This window comes from Anopheles bellator, chromosome 1 (genome assembly GCF_943735745.2).
Source record: "Anopheles bellator chromosome 1, idAnoBellAS_SP24_06.2, whole genome shotgun sequence".
Classification (NCBI taxonomy): domain Eukaryota; kingdom Metazoa; phylum Arthropoda; class Insecta; order Diptera; family Culicidae; genus Anopheles; species Anopheles bellator.
In genome coordinates, this window is record NC_071285.1 from 44,957,330 (window position 1) to 44,974,555 (window position 17,226).

Genomic DNA, 17,226 nt, shown 5'->3' on the forward strand with positions numbered 1-17,226 from the left:
TATAAGGTATTAACGCAAAAAATCTTTTGCAATCGAGTCGTTTCGATTTTTTTTATTTTACTATCTCGCTAACTCGTTAGGAATTAAAAGAGGCTTAAAAGCGCAAATGTCTTTATCGTGCTGAACTACGCCTAAACCCAAGCACGAACCAGTGGGAACTTTTCACAGCGAACTGCTGTTCTGGTGTCATGCGAACCATTGTACATTATTCCACACATGATCATGTACGCATTATCGCCCGGAACATTGTGGCTCGGTAGCACACCGTTCCATCCATACGGCTCGGTACTCGGTATTAATAATTTACAAGATAAAAAGGCCCACAAACGGCAAACACACTTACAGTCCCAGAATTTCGCGACTCTCCAGTCGCGGCCCGCACGCGTGAAACATCCTGGCTGAGTCCCAGCCTACGGAAAGGATGGAGTGCGATTGCTCCTTGTTCGATGAACACGTTTTTCCTTCTCGTCGGACTTGGTGTGCTACATAAAACGAGGCTCACGCTGTCGCCTGAATGCGTCCACTGGTATTGACCGGCTGGCTAGTGGCCTACGTGGACGCAGAAAAAGTGGCCTTTTCGACGAAAAAGTACAATATTTTCCATGATTGTGCGTAGAACAAAAAAGCTCACTTCACTGCTCACTCACGGCCCTTGTAAGCGCTCCTCATGTATCCACTGTATCCATCGGCATAAGGCGAGTCAGGCAAGGGAGGTTAAAAACGGCTACGCCTTTATGCGTTCACTGCAGCAGGCTTCGCGGTTCTCATCCGCTAGCGGAGCAAAGAAAAAACGGGCACCACGAATTGCAACTCTTTTTACGGTGCTAGCGTATAAGTTACGCTAAATCCTATCACTTTTCACCGAATCACTTGGAAAAATTGCTCTGCCACTCGCTCGCCCAGGTCATGGTGCGTAACATACGAACGAGAGTGGTCTTCAGCGAATAGTTTGGCGTTTGAAATGCTTCAATAGTTTTGCTATGTTAGCTCAAACCGTTCACAGATGGGTTTGAGAATGAGTCGAAGAAAAAAACTAGACCCCGACTAGTGATCCCGTGTCACTCACTGATCTTTCCGTCACGAACGACAATTCTCGACTGAACGATGGCCGCTCTTGTGCAACGGCTCACCGCCATCAACACCAGTCGAATGCACAATGGATATCCTCGGATCCTCTCTTTCTCTCTCTTTGTTACTTTCTCTCTTGTCTGAAATCTGCAGCTCGCTCACACTCTCAATGGGCCCAGTGGAAGCATTTTCTCATTTTCGCCAAACCCACGATGAATCATATTCATACTCCCGATCGAGGTCCTGTCGCCGTTTCATGTGCGCCTTCTCACGGGCCGCTAGCAGTGAGAAAACTGTGGAAAACATGTGCCACGACCACATGCTGTCTCAGAGTGGGGGCCTCTGTAAGACACTTTTCCGGTTCAGCAAGCTCTCTTGCTCGGCCTGGCTGCTGGTGGCAATCGCTCATGCTGCTCGCACTGTATAGGGCGCTCTCTGGGTCTCTCTCGCGTGCTGCAATCGAGAGCGAATGATAAGCCTTTCTGGTTGCAGGTGTTTTCCGATCAAAAGTTATTCCTCAGCTCAGCTCGTGAAGAGCAGAAAAACATCGCATCTGTTGGCAGTTATTGTTCATTACTGATTAATTCGTTTCGATGTTTCTGGCTGCTGTCTATCAGGTTCTTTCCAATCCAAACAATTTGTCTAGCAAGCTCCCCTTTTCCGTTTGTCTAAAATGCCGAAAAACTGCCAGAACATATAGCGGCTTAAGCTTATTTTTTTTTTCTTCATTTTTATTGGTACACCACCAAATTAACCAGTTTCTCAGGGTTTCCTCGAAAAATTCAGAACGCTACGCCAAATAAGCATGAAAAAGTATTCGAATGAATTGAATCGAATGAAACGAATGATTGGCATCGTTCGTTAGAATGCGTAAAGCAACAAAAGAAATATTTCAATTCCAGCAGTATTTCAATCAACATTTCAGTCAATCTTTTATTGTGAACATTTCTGCATGCAGAGTTTAGCGAATGAGGTCTTATTAATTCTACCATAAATGACATGAAAGATTAAAAAAAATGCAGATGAGTATTAACAGTCAAACAAGAAAAAAGGTTAGACAAAAGATAATTGTTAATAATTTGTAAGGGATACGTTTTTGTCATCTTAGTATACATTACTCAGTTATTTAACCGACGCTTCTTTGGTGGAATGGCTTGACAGTGTACCGTTTCCGGATCATCCATATTCGATAACAAGTGGCCTCATAGATTCATTTATGTATTGCGGCGCAATGAATGTGATCGCGTCATCGAGAATCTGGATTGGTTGATGCTAGTCATGGTAAACGCATAGAAGGCGCGGCTTTGATATAGCGTAATGAAATGAATCAAAAATCGCAACAGAGTAATTTCCTATTATTATTACATAATAAGCTATCTGTTACCGAATGTTGAAAACGTGTTTAATCTTACGAAATTCATTGAGTATAAGATAACGTGTTTTTTCAGTTCCGCGCTCGGTTCTATCCGAAAAAATTATTAATGGGCAATCACAACCGAATTGAAAATCTCAGAAAAAGTTCATAAGTATTTGTTGGCCCAACGAATACTATCGTTTCTTGAAACAAGCGTAAAATCGCAATCATCACTAATAAATCAAAAAACTATCTTAAAGTGAACAACAAAAGCATGCTTGCTTCGGTTAAGTATTGCTACGCCATATATAACCGGCACAGATATTGCTGTAAGAGTAAAATTCGTAAATTATCGTATCGTAACGTATTATTATGTTTTAAGTATAACGACAACACATCTTTTGTCTTAACACTAAGAGCATGGTAACTAACGATGTTACACTGGCGTTCGTAACAGAGCATAACACTAAGGCACTTCAACGTTTTACCAAACCAAACTTTGGATCACTCGCTCGAATCCTTTCAAATATTCGGAAGAATTCGCAGCTTCTTCACAATACTGTTCACATCAGTGTCAGCACAACTACCCTCCAATTCGTGCAGCACTTTGCGCTCTTCTGCATCTTTGAGCAGGGCCGACCATACCGGTGTTGTCTGGTGTTGAAGAACAAAAACAAGTTTCAGAGAAAAGGCACATTTAGAGAAAATTCAATCTGTTCCGACTCTATAAGGATGCTTACCACCAAACTGCCAAAGTTGCCACAAAGTATAAGACTATGCCGGGCACGGGTCAGTGCGACGTTGATCCGTTCCCCAGAGTTGAGGAATCCAGTGCCAATGGAACGGGCCAACGACACGAAGACAACGTCGAACTCCTTGCCCTGTACCGAATCGATCGAATGGACTGCGATCTGCTGTAACTGATTACGCTTCAATTCATACACCATTTCGGATTTGTGCCTCTGGTACGGTGTTATGATGGCAACGGATGTATCTTTCCTACAGTATTTCAGCACCTGCTTCAACAGCTTCACGACAAATACCAGTTCATCCCGATTGTAGATTTGATGCTGAATCTGGGTCAGCTCCTGATCGTAGCCCAAACTCAGCACGACATACGGAAGCAACGGCAGCTTACCACCAGCTGCTGCCGTCGAGTGGCTAATCAATCGGCCTTCGTAGAAGAAGTTATTCGGCCAGCTACAAATCTCCGGATGCATACGATACTGTACGTTGAGCGTCTTGATACCGGCGGAGAGGTTCGCTTTGTGAAACCAATTGTACATTCGACTGAAGAGAGAGTCACAAAGCCCGGCCTGCATCGATTTGTTTGCTAACACGGTGGCCCGTAGCTGTTTGATGTCACCCACCAGAACCAGCTTCGTCATATCGTACTGCAACGGTACCAACGAACACGGTTCCGTACACTGTGTCGCTTCATCTATGATACACACGTCAAAGATAATCGCCTCGCATAGCGTTCCAACGGCGTGGCAGCTACCGAGCGTGGAACAGACAATATCCGCCTTCTCGATAATATCACGCTTGGTGGATTCAAATTCTCGACGGGCATCGCATTTGAGGCTACCCAAACGTCGCTGTAGCTCTTCCAGTTTAATGTGCCCATCATTCGGCAGCAACTGCAAAATAAAACGTGCCCTATATACTTCTACCGTTTTCTTAACGTTTCAAATTTTCTTAAGTACTCTCACGAACAGTTTGGCCATACACTGACAACCATTGTTAAACTAAGTGTTATTTGAAACAGTATTTGTGTTCACAACTCCACACAACTAGATGTTAATATTTCGAAAGTGTTTTAAGATTTTAAAATTGATAAAAACAAGACTGTTACGTTAACTGACCTTAAGCTTTAACTTGAAATGTGTTTGTCTGTATTGTTAGACTGATATTGTCAGATGGAAATAATCAACTTACACGTTTGTCTTGCATTTTCTGGTATGCAAGTTGCTCGAGAAAAATTGAACGGCATGACGGATCGATCTTGTCCCACGTGCCGATCCGGACCAAATTGAAACGGTGTCCCTCGGCTACAAAAGATATGACAGTAAAAAGACACCATAAGGTCTAGTTTTCTCCACTCCTATAGATGTCTTTTGCGCCCCATACTTATCTAATAAACTTCTCAGTACTTACCCAAATCATTTCGTAGGTTGAACAGCTTGAGAGCAATCACATCAACCGCTGTATTTGACTGGGCACAGATCATCACCTTCATCCCAGGACGACGAAAACGCCATATTTCTAGCGCAAGTTGGCTTATGACTCGTGATTTGCCCGTACCCGGCGGTCCTTGGATCAGTGAAACGCTAGGTGACTCCCCCAGGCAGCACTCCTCGAGTACGGACAGCATAACATTCATCTGCCCTTCGTTCAGGGCATTCGGAGGGATTCTTGCCAAGATTTCCTTCCTAACTTTGATGTGCTTCTTAAACCCATTTCCAGGCACAACCACCTGCTCACGGTTTTGTTCCGGATCAAGAATAATGGGAAGTATGCGAGAGTGTTGCAGCATGCACAGTCCAAGGACCTGCCGTATGTGTGGACTGATTGTTGTTATCGGTCGGAAGGTGATACTGTTGTCATGATCCACTTCCATTGCCAGCTGATCAGAGAATACTTTCATTTGGCACGTGTAGCGCTGGAAAGATGTTCCAGCCGAGTTGTTATTAGAACCGTTGAAACATGGTTTGATATTTCTGATAATGTAACCGAAACAACGGATTCGCTGGCCATCACGCGTGGGGTAATCGAGAATCCCAATCACGCCCACCGTTGACAGTGGCATATCATTCCGCCCTTTATTATGCACTAGAAGAATAAAAAAGAAAAGAAATAAGTCCAAAACCAAAGCACACATGAGGGACAGCAAAAAGAAAAACTACAATAAAACATAAACACTCACCTTCGCAATGGACTTCTTTGAAGGAATGTTCCCCAACCTTCACATCAACGAGCTGAACGTACCATAACCGTGAACTCATCTTATATTGGTTACACATGTCTTGTCTCAGCTCAAGCTGCATAAGAGGATACATTACACCGTACAATTCGCTTAATTCGGAGTATTTTTCCTGCAGCTGGCCCACGCATGTGGCAGGTTGGCAGGTCGACGCATCCGATGCCTCGAGCCAGTCTATGTCCCACCGCAATATGCAGCCAATCTCTTTGTCCTCGGTACAAGAGCGTGCCGTGCGGTATTGGTATGCATGGTGCGGTAATCGTTCTGACTGGACCGCCCCTATCCACCGCCCAACGGTGTGGGTAACGTTCAATTTTTCATTAAACGAAACGTTTTTCTTGATACGACCAGCTCGATTCGTCACATCACTGAGCGCAGATTTGACAACTCTTTTACCGCTTACGGTAGCAGTAGCGATCGACGTTTGGATCGATCTGGTAGTTCTGACTGAAGCATTTTTTGCGCATCCGGTAGCAGTGAGTGAAACGTTTGTTGGAAGCGTCTTGGGTGCATTGGTCGGGGTTAATTTTGGTATTTTAAAGCTACCTGTTTTTAGTTGCTCCACACTTTGGAATGTTAACTTTTTTGGATAACGTACGCCCGGAATCCAACTGTCGCTTCGGTTCTCAACAACTTCATCCAAACAAGGAAGCTCCTCCAGCGTCGTAGATTGTGTGCAAACAATACCATCTTCGTAGGAAGGACGCGACACCGTGTCTTTCGCGGGCGCTTTTTTTGAGCACGTTGCGATGGGGTCCATAAGAAAGTCTCCCCGATTAGGGGTGGATTTAACCCTCGGCAATGTGACACCCGTCTTTTGCTGTGCACCGATGAGCTGTCTAGCTTCCAGGGACTTTTGGGCTGATTCCTTTGCCGCCACCTCTTGCAACTTTTTCGCAATCTGCCTTTGGTACTCCTTCTTTTTCGAACCCATACTTCTGTCCGACACTAAAAATGCAGGAACAGTTACATTAATGAAAGGGATGTCTATGGAATGGGCACACAATATTAAAGCAATACTCACCACTAGCGCGGCGTTTCATCTTTTGCTTCACTATCTTCTCCGCTTCGACAACCGAAAATCGGCGCTTGGGAACAGGCTTGCACGGGCTCTCGCTCGGAAAGGGTTGTCGACTAACCCCCGCGGTCGTTCCGCTCGGTTCAATTGCATTATCAATAACCGAGCACCTACGCTTCCGCATAGGTTTCGGATCGCACAAGATCGTTTGACGATCTGGTCGCCCAAACGGCCATTCAACTGTGTTGTTGAGTTTGGAGAACCACTCTCCCGACGTACGCAAAACATCATCACAATCATTAGCATCTTGTCCTTCGTCTGGTACATCTACGCTTTCCGTTTTGATATTCTCCAACACCATCTGCGAATAGTGCTGGTCAGTGTACTCGTCATCCAACACGATAACGACAGAGTCGTCGCTGTTTTCAGACGTAGGCGTATCCGGCTTTTTTTGCAACGGTGGCAATGGTACACCGTTCATTTCAGTGTCGCTCTGATACGGGAGTTCAGCTTTGATCGGAGACCTTGAACCTGTTTCGTCCTTAGTATGTAAGAGTGGTGGAAGAGAGGGTTCATCCGGTTGCTCACACTCCTCTACTTCCTGCTCCAGTGTGGTCGGTGCAGCCGATGACGGTTTGAATGATTCGCCCACACTTTCGTCATCGCTGATTTCTATTACATTATCCTCCGTTTTTACTGTTGGGATTCGTTCTCGTTTTCGGCAAACGCGAAAAAGCAGGGCATGAGTTTGGATCTGATAGTATGAATCTTCGCCCATGGTGGGGCAGCCAATCCCAATCACGTCGCCCTCCTCCAGCGACACACTACCAGGTGCGTTTCGGCTGAACATCCGGTTATTAACGTAGGTGCCTGTCGACGACTGCAAATTAGATTTAAAAATAATATAAAACTATTCGTCGTCTAAAGGGTTCTTTACGTACCGAGACGTCCGTTAACACCAGCTGACCATTTACACACTCCACGGTACAGTGTGTCCGGGAAACATGCCGGTAATCGACGGAATTCAATTGTATACACGACATTGGACTGTCGCGCATAAATTGGATGGATCCCTCCAATGGGATATCAATAGTCTTGAATTGGGATTGGTGTAGCCGCCGGAAAAACCAACCCGCCTCATTATTAATGCTGTTGCTGCAAAAAAGGCACACGTATTGGACTGCGTAAAGGGACTGCAATTAATGTGTTCTTACCTGTTGGACATTGTAAATTTGGTAGGAATATCGGCGGAAAACGAAAACGTAAAGCGATTGAAGCAATTGAAACGAAAGCGTAACAAAACACCAGAGTCTGGAATTCCACAGCAAACAGTCTTATTGTTTGAATCAGTTTTGACAGAGCGTCTTGCGATCGGACATTTTGACAGCATCGGATTTTTCTTGCAAAGCAAGCGATATCGAAGAGAGAGAATGTGTGGAATCAGCAATTTTCGCCTGCTTTACAGAAAACCAACGATATTTATTATTTCTACCAAATTAAAAAAAAAATAATTATTGTTTACCAGAAACTACTGTTTCGTTGCTGGTTTCATTGGCAACGTATTTAGTCATCCACGCGATTTTTCATGGGCATGCTTCAGATGTATGAAAATTCTCCGAAAAATCCTGATTGGGCATTTGTTTCCCATTCTCGCGTGTTGTGTTGCTTTATCTAACTTGGTACATTGCCGTGAAAATTTCAGATTCACGTAGATTAACGTAGAGGAAATCAGAATTTAATTTATTTTGGCCCGAAGTTTGTATACAAGTTTACCAAATGGGATATCATTGCACTCTATTGCTTGTTGTGACGTAAGAAGTTCGAAAGCGGTTTACTGGGAACATTTGTTTACCATTGGTTCGAAGCGAAACTTCTTCACACTACTGGTAATATTCAACATATCATTTATTAGCAAATTCTCGAACGGTTTTTTCTATTTTGCACCAGCTTTACAAAACAGTATGTGGGCATTACGGTCGCTGTTCCGGTGCGCCGCCATACCGGTAGTGAGAAACTCTTCCGAAGCGCTCGGACTACGGACGTCAGCTTCATCGTTTCATTCGCTGACCGGCTGTAGCTCCAGACCCTCCCCACTCGGTAATCAATGCTCTCGAGAGGCGATTACCGTACAACATCTGCTTCAGCCAACACCGGTACCGCTGCTTTCCCTTGCATGTGGCTTCAAAGTCAAGGGCCGGCTTAAGCGCCGGTGTAAGGATTGCTACTTCGTTATGCGCCAAGAGCGGCTCTACGTGATATGCAAAACCCATCCGCGCCATAAGCAAATGTCCATGAAGAAACACGATCGTAACACCTGGATATTAACCGATGCCACGCAAAGTAAAGTAAGGGCCTGGTGAAACGTTTATCATCGGATGTAGTGAAAAGACATAATAAATATTAGGAGTATGCGTAGAAATTTATCGTTTTTTTACCAAATTGAATCGTTTATTGTTCAAAACTCTTAACAAACTAGTCAATCGAAGTAGTGTCCGTCGCTAGCCACTACTTTTTGCTACTTTTTTTCCCCAACGCTTTCAAACGTCTGGAAATTGTTCCTTGGTCCACTCCACATGCATCTGCAAGCTGTTTTTGTGTTTGGCACGGGTCATCTTCCAGCAATGCTTCCAACTCTTCATCTGCGAACGTCTTCGCTGGTCCCGGGAGCTCCTTGTCCTCAGTGCAAAAATCACCACTTTTGAAGCGCCGAAACCAATTACGACAAGTGGCTTCGCATATAACAGCATCGCCATAAGCCTCCCTAAGCAACCGGCATGCTTCGGCTGCAGTTTTCTTCAGATGGAAGTGATACAACAACACTTCCCGCAAATGACGCTTTGTTGGCTCGAATTCGCACATGGTTTCGTGTTAATAACAATCTCACAATGGAAAAATTGACAAATGTGATGATGAAGATTTGTTGACAGATGCCTAAGCTTGACATTTGACAGTTATTTGATGACATTTGTGCCTTCTATCCAACAGTAGCGCCCCCTATATGTAAACGATAAATTTCAACGCATACACCTAATATTACTTACACTAATAATACTTCACTGCAAGTGAGTTCCTTGTTTCAGTATCTTTATTTTTATTCAATAGTTTCATACTATCGCGGCACATTCTCCAGACACTCAAAGCGATCATTGAAGCAACAAATCCCCATTGGCACGGGGAAATCAGCTTGTTCCACATTACCGCTGCGCTGCGCAGTTTGAAAAGCTAACTTCAAAATCCGTGCACAACGAACACCGTGTTCTGGAAGTATACATTCGTGACGTACTCGTTGTGAGTGACCTGTTTGCGCGGTAGAGGTATATAATCTTATGATAAAATCGATTTTGATCCCGGCAAACATCAGCCGCGGTCCTGATTTGTTCGTTTAATTTTAATTCCATGAGTCAGGCGAAAGATTATGGATCGGGGCGTAAGAGCGGGGAAGTAGAAAAATGTGCTCATCAGCGGCATCCATATGTACAGAATGGTACGATTTGTTCTAGTATTAAATAGTTTAAATGAAACGGGTGCCACGCCAGACCTCCCATAGCAGACCCTAATCGGAATCTCGGTCACTGTCCGAACCACTGTTCGATCCATCTCGATCACTCTCCTTGTCGCTCCCACCCTTGTCAGAGTTATCGTCTCGATCGCTTTCCTTGTCCGATTCGTTGTCGCTACGGTCCGAGCCACGGTCCGAGCCACGATCGGAACCCGGCTCGGAACCTTGATCAGAACCACCATCATCCGAACCACGCTCTGAGCTACGACGGTCCTTTTCCGGTGTGTCTTCGTCCCGGTCCGAGTCGTCATCTTCATCCTTAGTCGAAGATCCGTTACTGTTAGCCTTTGGTTGTTGCTGCATTGCGTTACCACTGCTGCCACTGTTGCTACCCATCAGCATCGTTGGTTCTGTGTTCTGTTCCTCCGATCGTTGCCGCTTTTTGTCTTCTTCATCATCCTTATCCGAGTCGCGTGGACTTTCCTTGCCCGAATCAACGTCTCGGGGACTATCTTTTCCACTATCGCGCGGTGTATTACGCCCCGAGCCACCTTTGTCCGATCCCTTTTCGCTATCGTTTTCCTTGCCATCTTTGCTGTCGTCTTCATCCTCATCTTCATCGTCCAGCACACGATTGCGGCCGGTTCGCCCAATAGAGGACACTTTTTCTCGCTCCACGTCTTTCGCTTCTGCCGCCCGAAGTTTGCTGAGTTTGGTAGTGGCCAAAAAGCCACCAACGGGTTTCTTCTTCTTACTTTCGTCGCGTTCCTTGGCCGCTTTCGAAAGAACCGCTATTTCTAGCAGTTGGGACTTAATTTTCTTATTGAGCACATCCAGCTTGAACTCGAAGTTTTTCTCCATATCCTTGTACTTTTTCATTAATTCCTGCTCAAGGTGAAAGTGTTTTCCCTTCCAGGCGCTTACTTCTTTCTCCTTCTCCAGTATGACGCCGTCCTTTTGCTTAAGCTTACGCTGTAGTGTGGCGATCGTTTCTTTCAGTTGAGTCATCGCAATCACGTGATCGGAGCTGTGCGGATCGACGTAACCACCGCTGTTGGCGCTTTTTATCAGTTTCTCCGGCATCATTTCCGGTATCATTTTACCCGTGTCGGTACGTGCCTTTTTGTTAGATGCGTGCCGTCCATTATCTGCCCTGCCACCTCCGCCGCCTCCTCCTGTCCCACTGGGTCCACCGTCTATACGATCGACGCCACCGCCGACACTAGCCCCACCTCCAGGGCCAGTAGGTAGCCCGGTCGGGCCTCCCATTGGTGCAAGACTCATATTTAACTCGCCCAGTGGAGGCAAACTGGACATACCCATCGGGGCACCCATTCCGCTGCCACCAGTGGGACCACCCCCTAATCCTTTTTCACGATCATGCATTCGATCACGGCGATCACCGCCGCTTCCGGTGGATTGACTGTTCACACCACTACCAAGTGGTGGAGGAAAGGATCCTTCAGCCGCGCGCTTCTTTGCACGGCGACGCTCATTCTCTACCTGACGGGCTTTGGTGAGAGCCCGTTTATAGGACAACGTACATAACCAGCACAGCAGTTTGCCATCAACCTGAAAATTAGAAATGAAACGCCGTTAATGCTAAATAGAATGAACGCTCGACAAACAGAGATAAATATCGCGAATCGTGATGGTAAGGAACGGGAAAAGGGTTATACCACACCAAACGAAACATCGCACACCTTCGTTTAATACAGAACCTATACTGAAATTGACTGAATTGCCATATTTTTTACTAACGTGGTACTATTGTCAGCTACAACGCTTCCAAACATTTCATTTCCCTAACTCGATGGTTTCTGACTGCTGGTAATTATTCCTTATACTTTCATTTCAATTAACAATCGTTCGATCATACGCACATACATAAGGGGTAACATGACAATACAACATGTCAGTGTGTACATTATTTGACCAAATAATGCAAATTGCAATAACATGTGCAAACGACGTTAATAATTACACCGTCTTAAGGTGTTTATCTGATATCTCTTACGCTAAGAAACTAATAATGAGTATACCATGTATGCGTAAATCGTGCCTGTCCTTCAAATTAATGATCACTTAAAAATACTAGATACATACAACATTACATAGAAAATACAAAAAAAGTGCTTTGTAGCACTTTCAACAATCAAGGATAAAATTGGTTTCATTTTTCGCTTCGAAATCGTACTTTGTTTAAATCCCTTCGGGCTTCATTAACATTGTATACAAACATGAACCTCGCTGCAGACCAATGATACGCTACTTATAGAAGAAATAAATACATTTCCGATAAACCTTTCATTCAGTGTTTTCTTCGCATTAAAACCAAGGCACATTACTTCATACTGTATACTTAATTGAAAAGCGCTTAGTTTGTAAGATTGTTAAATGAATAGTAACTATAAACAAGTGAAAATGGACAATATAACGATGAAGATTTCTCCTACTCATTCTTTGTACTACTGATTCTTTGTACTCATATATGCATTTTCTTACTTTGTAAACGATTGATCCTGTTTATCTGTTCTGCTGTTTTATTTTGGCTAAACCATTAGTGCGCCTTTTCTTTAACGTGTCTTGAGTGTCCAACAACTTTCACTCTCTAGCTTTATCAACACACTATCCGACATATAACCGAATACTTCGAAATCTATCTTCAACGTTTTATCTCAAACAACCTCGTCCGAGATGAAAAACGTTGGCTTTTAACCTGACATACACCTGTACAGGATATAGAGTATTTCCCAACTTATTCAATTTTTGTTTGTTTCGTTTGCTGACTGTTATGTGTGCGTCACTTCCACGTAAGTGTCTTATACGCTGAATGCTGCGCCAGAGAGGCGTTGAAGGTACTGTTGTTTCGTTTGGCGTCGAGATGAGCACGGCGGTGGCCCACACTGCCTCATGGGTCCTTCTGTATGCTGCGCAAAGGCGCTTCGCCATACAGCCTTCCGACCATACGCGGCTCAGAGCCACGATCGCTTCTTGTCCGATCGATCTTGTGTAGGGCGGCGAGATTTTTGCACTGGTTTGATTGGACAGTGATTGTGGGTGTGTGCATGTGCTTGCAGTGGTGCTTGGCCACGACATCCACTCTGAAGGACGCGCTTTTCTCACAGCGAGCTAGCAAGCATTGGCGCGTGCTTCAATTACCGAACGCCACACGGGTTGCAATGCTAACCTTATAATCAGGCCTATTAAAGGCACACCGCTGTTTACACTGATCGCACGTTACTGCTGGTCCATATTTTAACTCGGAGTTTGTACACCTAATCGGGGGATGGTATAAATATGTTTGCGTCATAATCAAACGATTTATAGGATTTCGATTTTTTGTAGTATTGATAGGTTTTGCGGTCGATTTCGTTTGGTTGATGTGGTAAAGAAAGGACACCAAAGGGAAAAGTGGCTGGATAACGCCAAGGAAAGGAGTTGGAATTCGTGTGTTTAATTTCTTCCCAAAGGAAATGCTCTTCGTTCACAAAATCAGATGAATCCAGTCAACAGCAGTGATCGTAAAGCAATTTTTAGATTTTTTTAAAAGGACAAACTTAACTTTTTTACCTTTTGGCTAAAGAAACCGAAAGTACTTTAAGACAGGTTAGAAAGTATATTAATGAATTACTACACGAGCTCGTCAAAGTTAATGTACAACGTGCAAACATTGCGTACAAAGTGCAAATCTTAAGCTTTGGCTTGTAGATCGGCTCACAATTTGTAACTAATTTACGCTAAAACGCAGAAAGTTGTTGCCAAACTTGACAACTGGTGTGAATTTTATTCGCAATAATTTTTTTCTGTTAGTATAATATGCAAGTGCTTCGAAATCAGATGCTGTGAAGGAAGTTTAAAGTGCGCTCATTTCCTTTCAGAAGACGTAAAACTATGTGGAGGATAAGGGACGGGAGGTCAAGACTCAAGACAACAGAAAATGCTTGAACCGTGGTCGAGAAAAATGTACACAAACCTTTGGCATTTGGACCCGATGAAGGCTGCGATGATGTTGCACAGCTCGCAGGCGGACGGTTTGCCATACTGCTTCACGTTCGCTTCACACTTTCGGCAGATCGCTGAAGTGCTGCCTTTGGACGTTTGCTGGAACTCCGAGCGGCAGTATGTACACTTGACGACGGGAAACGAACCGCGACAATCCTGACGACGGCCACGGAAGTACAAAAAACGAAAAGAAAAGAGGGTATCATTAGTTTCATCAATCGCAACATTCAAGGTCACGAATAAATCGGCGCCAATACGTAGCGTTCGTTACTAGGTCACTACACTTCACGGCCACAAGCCAGCTGGCATTTTGGCACGAATACTCCGAAATATGTTCACTCCGAACCAAATGTCCTGCGTTTGACCGTCAAAGCACGACGTGATGAAGCATTCACTTTATGAATCACTTCCTAACATTTACACAACGCAGGATGCCATTTTCTCGCAACTCCGTGGCGTCATACACGCTTCCGCACGGCAACCCTTTCAAAGGACGGGAATCGACCTAATCGAGCCTAATGTTTGCACTTTTCAGCCGTATGGTACAATATCAGAGGATTTGTATATTTACCTTGCAAAGCTGCTGTCCCGGGGACAGTTCTTCGAACGGATGCCGTGAGAAGCATTTGGAGCAGGCGAACAACATTACGGAGCTGCTCATTTTACGGCCGAATATGAACCGCACGATACGAGGAACAAAAATGGGTTAACAACACAAACAATAATGCGCCGTGGACGAAACAATAATGCGCCGTTGTTGGGTATTACGAACAGAGAACCGCTTTCACGAGAACTTTTGGCTATTTTTCGTTTGTCTTTTTGTTTCAACAACGCGTTGTCGTTTTCTTCGCTGTTCTTGTTCTCTTTTTCTTCCATGAATGGCAGGCGAAGGCGAATTACGACTGTCAACTTTTTCGCCTGCAGTACAGTGCTGTGCTTTATTTTATGTGCACGTTTTGCTCCGCCGTTCTAGTTTGGTATAATTTGTTTTCGTGAATTTCTACTGATTATTTTTATGTTCGTAAATATGTTCGTGTAAACACAATCGAACGAGATGCATTTGTGTTTAGAGTTCTTGCAGTCATTAAAGTTCATGCACTGCCTTTTGCACTACATCCAATGTATATCTGGAACAGAAACCATTTAAATCCAAAAAAGAGCAACCGTATGTGGCGCTTGATTGAAATGAGTAATCGTAAATTAACTGTCCTAACGATTGCTACGGCTCCATCCTTATCAGCTGCTACAATGTTGCATTTCGAGATTCCCTTATCTTCGCAATGAGCTATTGCATTCTGTAGCACATATTTACTTTAGTTTGAATTATGTCATCGGAAAAGTTGAAAAAAATTCCAAAGTACTTATGATACAGTTATGCAATTCTATTGAATTCATTTCTCAACATAGTTTCACCGACTTTAAAATAACATCATTTACAACATAAAAACAATATTTTTTTTGTTGCGTCTCGTTACATCGATAAAATTATTCAATGGCCTGAGTTGTTAAACTTTTTCGCTTCGCAGCTTAATCTTTGGTTGTTCGATATCGGACTTGCTTTGGATTATTTTAAGTTCTCGTTGCTGAGACGTTACTGGAACCTTCCCCTCCATTACCTGATCCGGAATGTAGCTTAACGTCTTCGTAATGACCGCTTGCAATGTGGCGATAGCCCTTTCTAGAGTGGTGCCCATGTCAAATTTGGTCAGTGTGGCGTGGGCCAAGAAAAGTGAAGCGAAAAGATCACCGGTGCCGGTGAAACGAATAATGTTATTTCCTTGTTTCGGGATGGCCAAGCGGTACCGCTCAATTCCGGCAGCGGCGCAATGGCTCACAAAAGCCATCAGCGTATCCTTGGAGCCAAGCTCGGATGAAGAAATGGCCACTGTGCGGACGCCTTTGTCGTGGAACCACTTTACAGCTTCCCAGACATCGTCTTCCGTTTTTATCTGCTTTCCGGTCAGCAGTTCCACCTCGTACTGGTTCGGTGTGATGATATCAGCCAAGGGGACAATTTCGTCTCGATAAATTGGAAGCAACTCCTTCGGCACGTACATTACACCCTCATCGCCCATGACTGGATCGCATACTGTGAATAATAATGCCAATGTAAATCACCTCTCAGCGTCTCAGAACAGGAAGTGCAGCAATGTTGTGAGGGCCAATTGCAAGCGCTAAAAATAGTACATCGCAACATGTACTTTACGTACCGTAGACAAGTTTTGCGTTGACGGCTCGCAGTGATTTAAGTATGTTTGCTATTTCGCGCAGGAATGTCGGATTGCCCACGTATCCAGTGAGCAGATGGGTGTAGAGTTTATGCAAATCATTGTCTACCAAACCGGAAAACACGTCGGCCAATTCTTTTTCGTTCAACACCTGCCCCTTAAATCCATTCTTGTAGCCAGTATGATTCGAAAACTGTACAGAATTCACTTGATCGACCTCGAACCCCAGCACCTTAATAACGAGAGGTTTAATTAATACAACGGAACTAATACATTTTGTTTAACGTCCTCACCTGCAAAGGAAATACGGCACTCTTATTCCCGACGTATCCGTGTACAACGTGACTTTGAATAGAGAGAACCCTGGAATTGGTGGCCATGGTTGTCGCAGACCTGTGTTTCGTTCGCTATTGCGCTTCCGTTTCCGAGGGCCTTCCGTTTACTACTAACAACATACTGCTAATTTGCTTGGTGCTGGTCGGATAATTTGCTATCAGCAGCCGAGATAAGATAACATAGACAATGCTTTCATACACAAAACCAACACACCGGTCAGTTTCGCACAGAATTCCTTTCAATTCCCTTATCAATTTGTTTGGTTTCTGTTGCTCTTATTTGCACAATTACATTTTTTCTATTTACTTGCGAAATGTTATGATCTCATTATTCTCATTCTCATTCATTCATTTGACGTCTGCTTGTTGACTGATTCACCACACTGAAGTTTAGTTTGATCGGCGTATTCACCACATTGAAGTTTGAAAGCTCGCTAAGCAAGCTTTTCACCACTTTAACATATTTGAATTCAAATAACGGCCAAATGAAACCAGAGAAGAAAAAGAAAAAAAAACAAATATAAATTAAATTGAAAAGGATTAAATGTTTATTTTTGTATCTAAGCATAATATGCTACTGACATCAATTTTTGGGTGTCTTTTATCACCTGTTTAATACTTTCTAACAGCAAATAATTTTAAATGGTGCTCTAAACGCAAACTCTTTGCTAATAGGAACCATTCTGTTCACTGCACGTTTATGAGGTCCTTTTCTCGTTGCTGAATTTCTTCATTC

General features: G+C 43.9%; 3 protein-coding genes across 4 annotated transcripts; all 3 read right to left on the reverse strand.

Annotated features, from left to right (window-relative positions):
- Positions 1-2,874: 2,874 nt before the first annotated feature.
- On the reverse strand, positions 2,875-7,466 carry LOC131215697 (uncharacterized). The gene is made up of 7 exons (XM_058210088.1): positions 7,365-7,466; positions 6,430-7,303; positions 6,004-6,353; positions 4,580-5,084; positions 4,361-4,473; positions 3,163-4,062; positions 2,875-3,076 (listed from the first exon to the last, which is right to left on the reverse strand). The coding sequence occupies exons 1-7, from the start codon at positions 7,464-7,466 to the stop codon at positions 2,945-2,947; spliced, it is 2,976 nt and encodes a 991-aa protein (XP_058066071.1). The 3' UTR covers positions 2,875-2,944.
- A 2,042-nt stretch (positions 7,467-9,508) lies between these two features.
- On the reverse strand, positions 9,509-14,767 carry LOC131213043 (RNA polymerase-associated protein CTR9 homolog). 2 transcript variants are annotated; one of them, XM_058207103.1, is made up of 4 exons: positions 14,499-14,767; positions 13,899-14,083; positions 13,113-13,200; positions 9,509-11,494 (listed from the first exon to the last, which is right to left on the reverse strand). In XM_058207103.1, exons 1-4 carry the CDS (start codon positions 14,586-14,588, stop codon positions 9,977-9,979), a joined length of 1,881 nt encoding a protein of 626 aa, XP_058063086.1. In that variant the 5' UTR covers positions 14,589-14,767; the 3' UTR covers positions 9,509-9,976. The 2 variants fall into 2 exon arrangements, with proteins under 2 accessions (XP_058063086.1, XP_058063138.1); XM_058207155.1 differs by lacking the exons at positions 13,113-13,200; positions 14,499-14,767 and having other exon boundaries at positions 9,510-11,494; positions 13,899-14,036.
- A 527-nt stretch (positions 14,768-15,294) lies between these two features.
- On the reverse strand, positions 15,295-16,804 carry LOC131213517 (pyridoxal kinase). Its single transcript, XM_058207572.1, has 3 exons — positions 16,449-16,804; positions 16,138-16,387; positions 15,295-16,016 (listed from the first exon to the last, which is right to left on the reverse strand). Exons 1-3 carry the CDS (start codon positions 16,533-16,535, stop codon positions 15,433-15,435), a joined length of 921 nt encoding a protein of 306 aa, XP_058063555.1. The 5' UTR covers positions 16,536-16,804; the 3' UTR covers positions 15,295-15,432.
- Positions 16,805-17,226: the final 422 nt, after the last annotated feature.

Coding starts and splice junctions, on each gene's coding strand:
- LOC131213043 (XM_058207103.1), bottom strand. CDS start 14,588: ATGAGCAGCTCCGTAATGTTGTTCGCCTGCTCCAAATGCTTCTCACGG. Junction 14,084..14,498: donor CGGGACAGCAGCTTTGCAAG/GTAAATATACAA, acceptor GGCCGTCGTCAG/GATTGTCGCGGTTCGTTTCC. Junction 13,201..13,898: donor ATCGGGTCCAAATGCCAAAG/GTTTGTGTACAT, acceptor TCCCCCGATTAG/GTGTACAAACTCCGAGTTAA.
- LOC131213517 (XM_058207572.1), bottom strand. CDS start 16,535: ATGGCCACCAATTCCAGGGTTCTCTCTATTCAAAGTCACGTTGTACAC. Junction 16,388..16,448: donor GTGCCGTATTTCCTTTGCAG/GTGAGGACGTTA, acceptor CTCGTTATTAAG/GTGCTGGGGTTCGAGGTCGA. Junction 16,017..16,137: donor CAACGCAAAACTTGTCTACG/GTACGTAAAGTA, acceptor TATTATTCACAG/TATGCGATCCAGTCATGGGC.
- LOC131215697 (XM_058210088.1), bottom strand. CDS start 7,466: ATGTCGTGTATACAATTGAATTCCGTCGATTACCGGCATGTTTCCCGG. Junction 4,474..4,579: donor CAACCTACGAAATGATTTGG/GTAAGTACTGAG, acceptor TATCTTTTGTAG/CCGAGGGACACCGTTTCAAT. Junction 4,063..4,360: donor AGAAAATGCAAGACAAACGT/GTAAGTTGATTA, acceptor TTTATTTTGCAG/TTGCTGCCGAATGATGGGCA.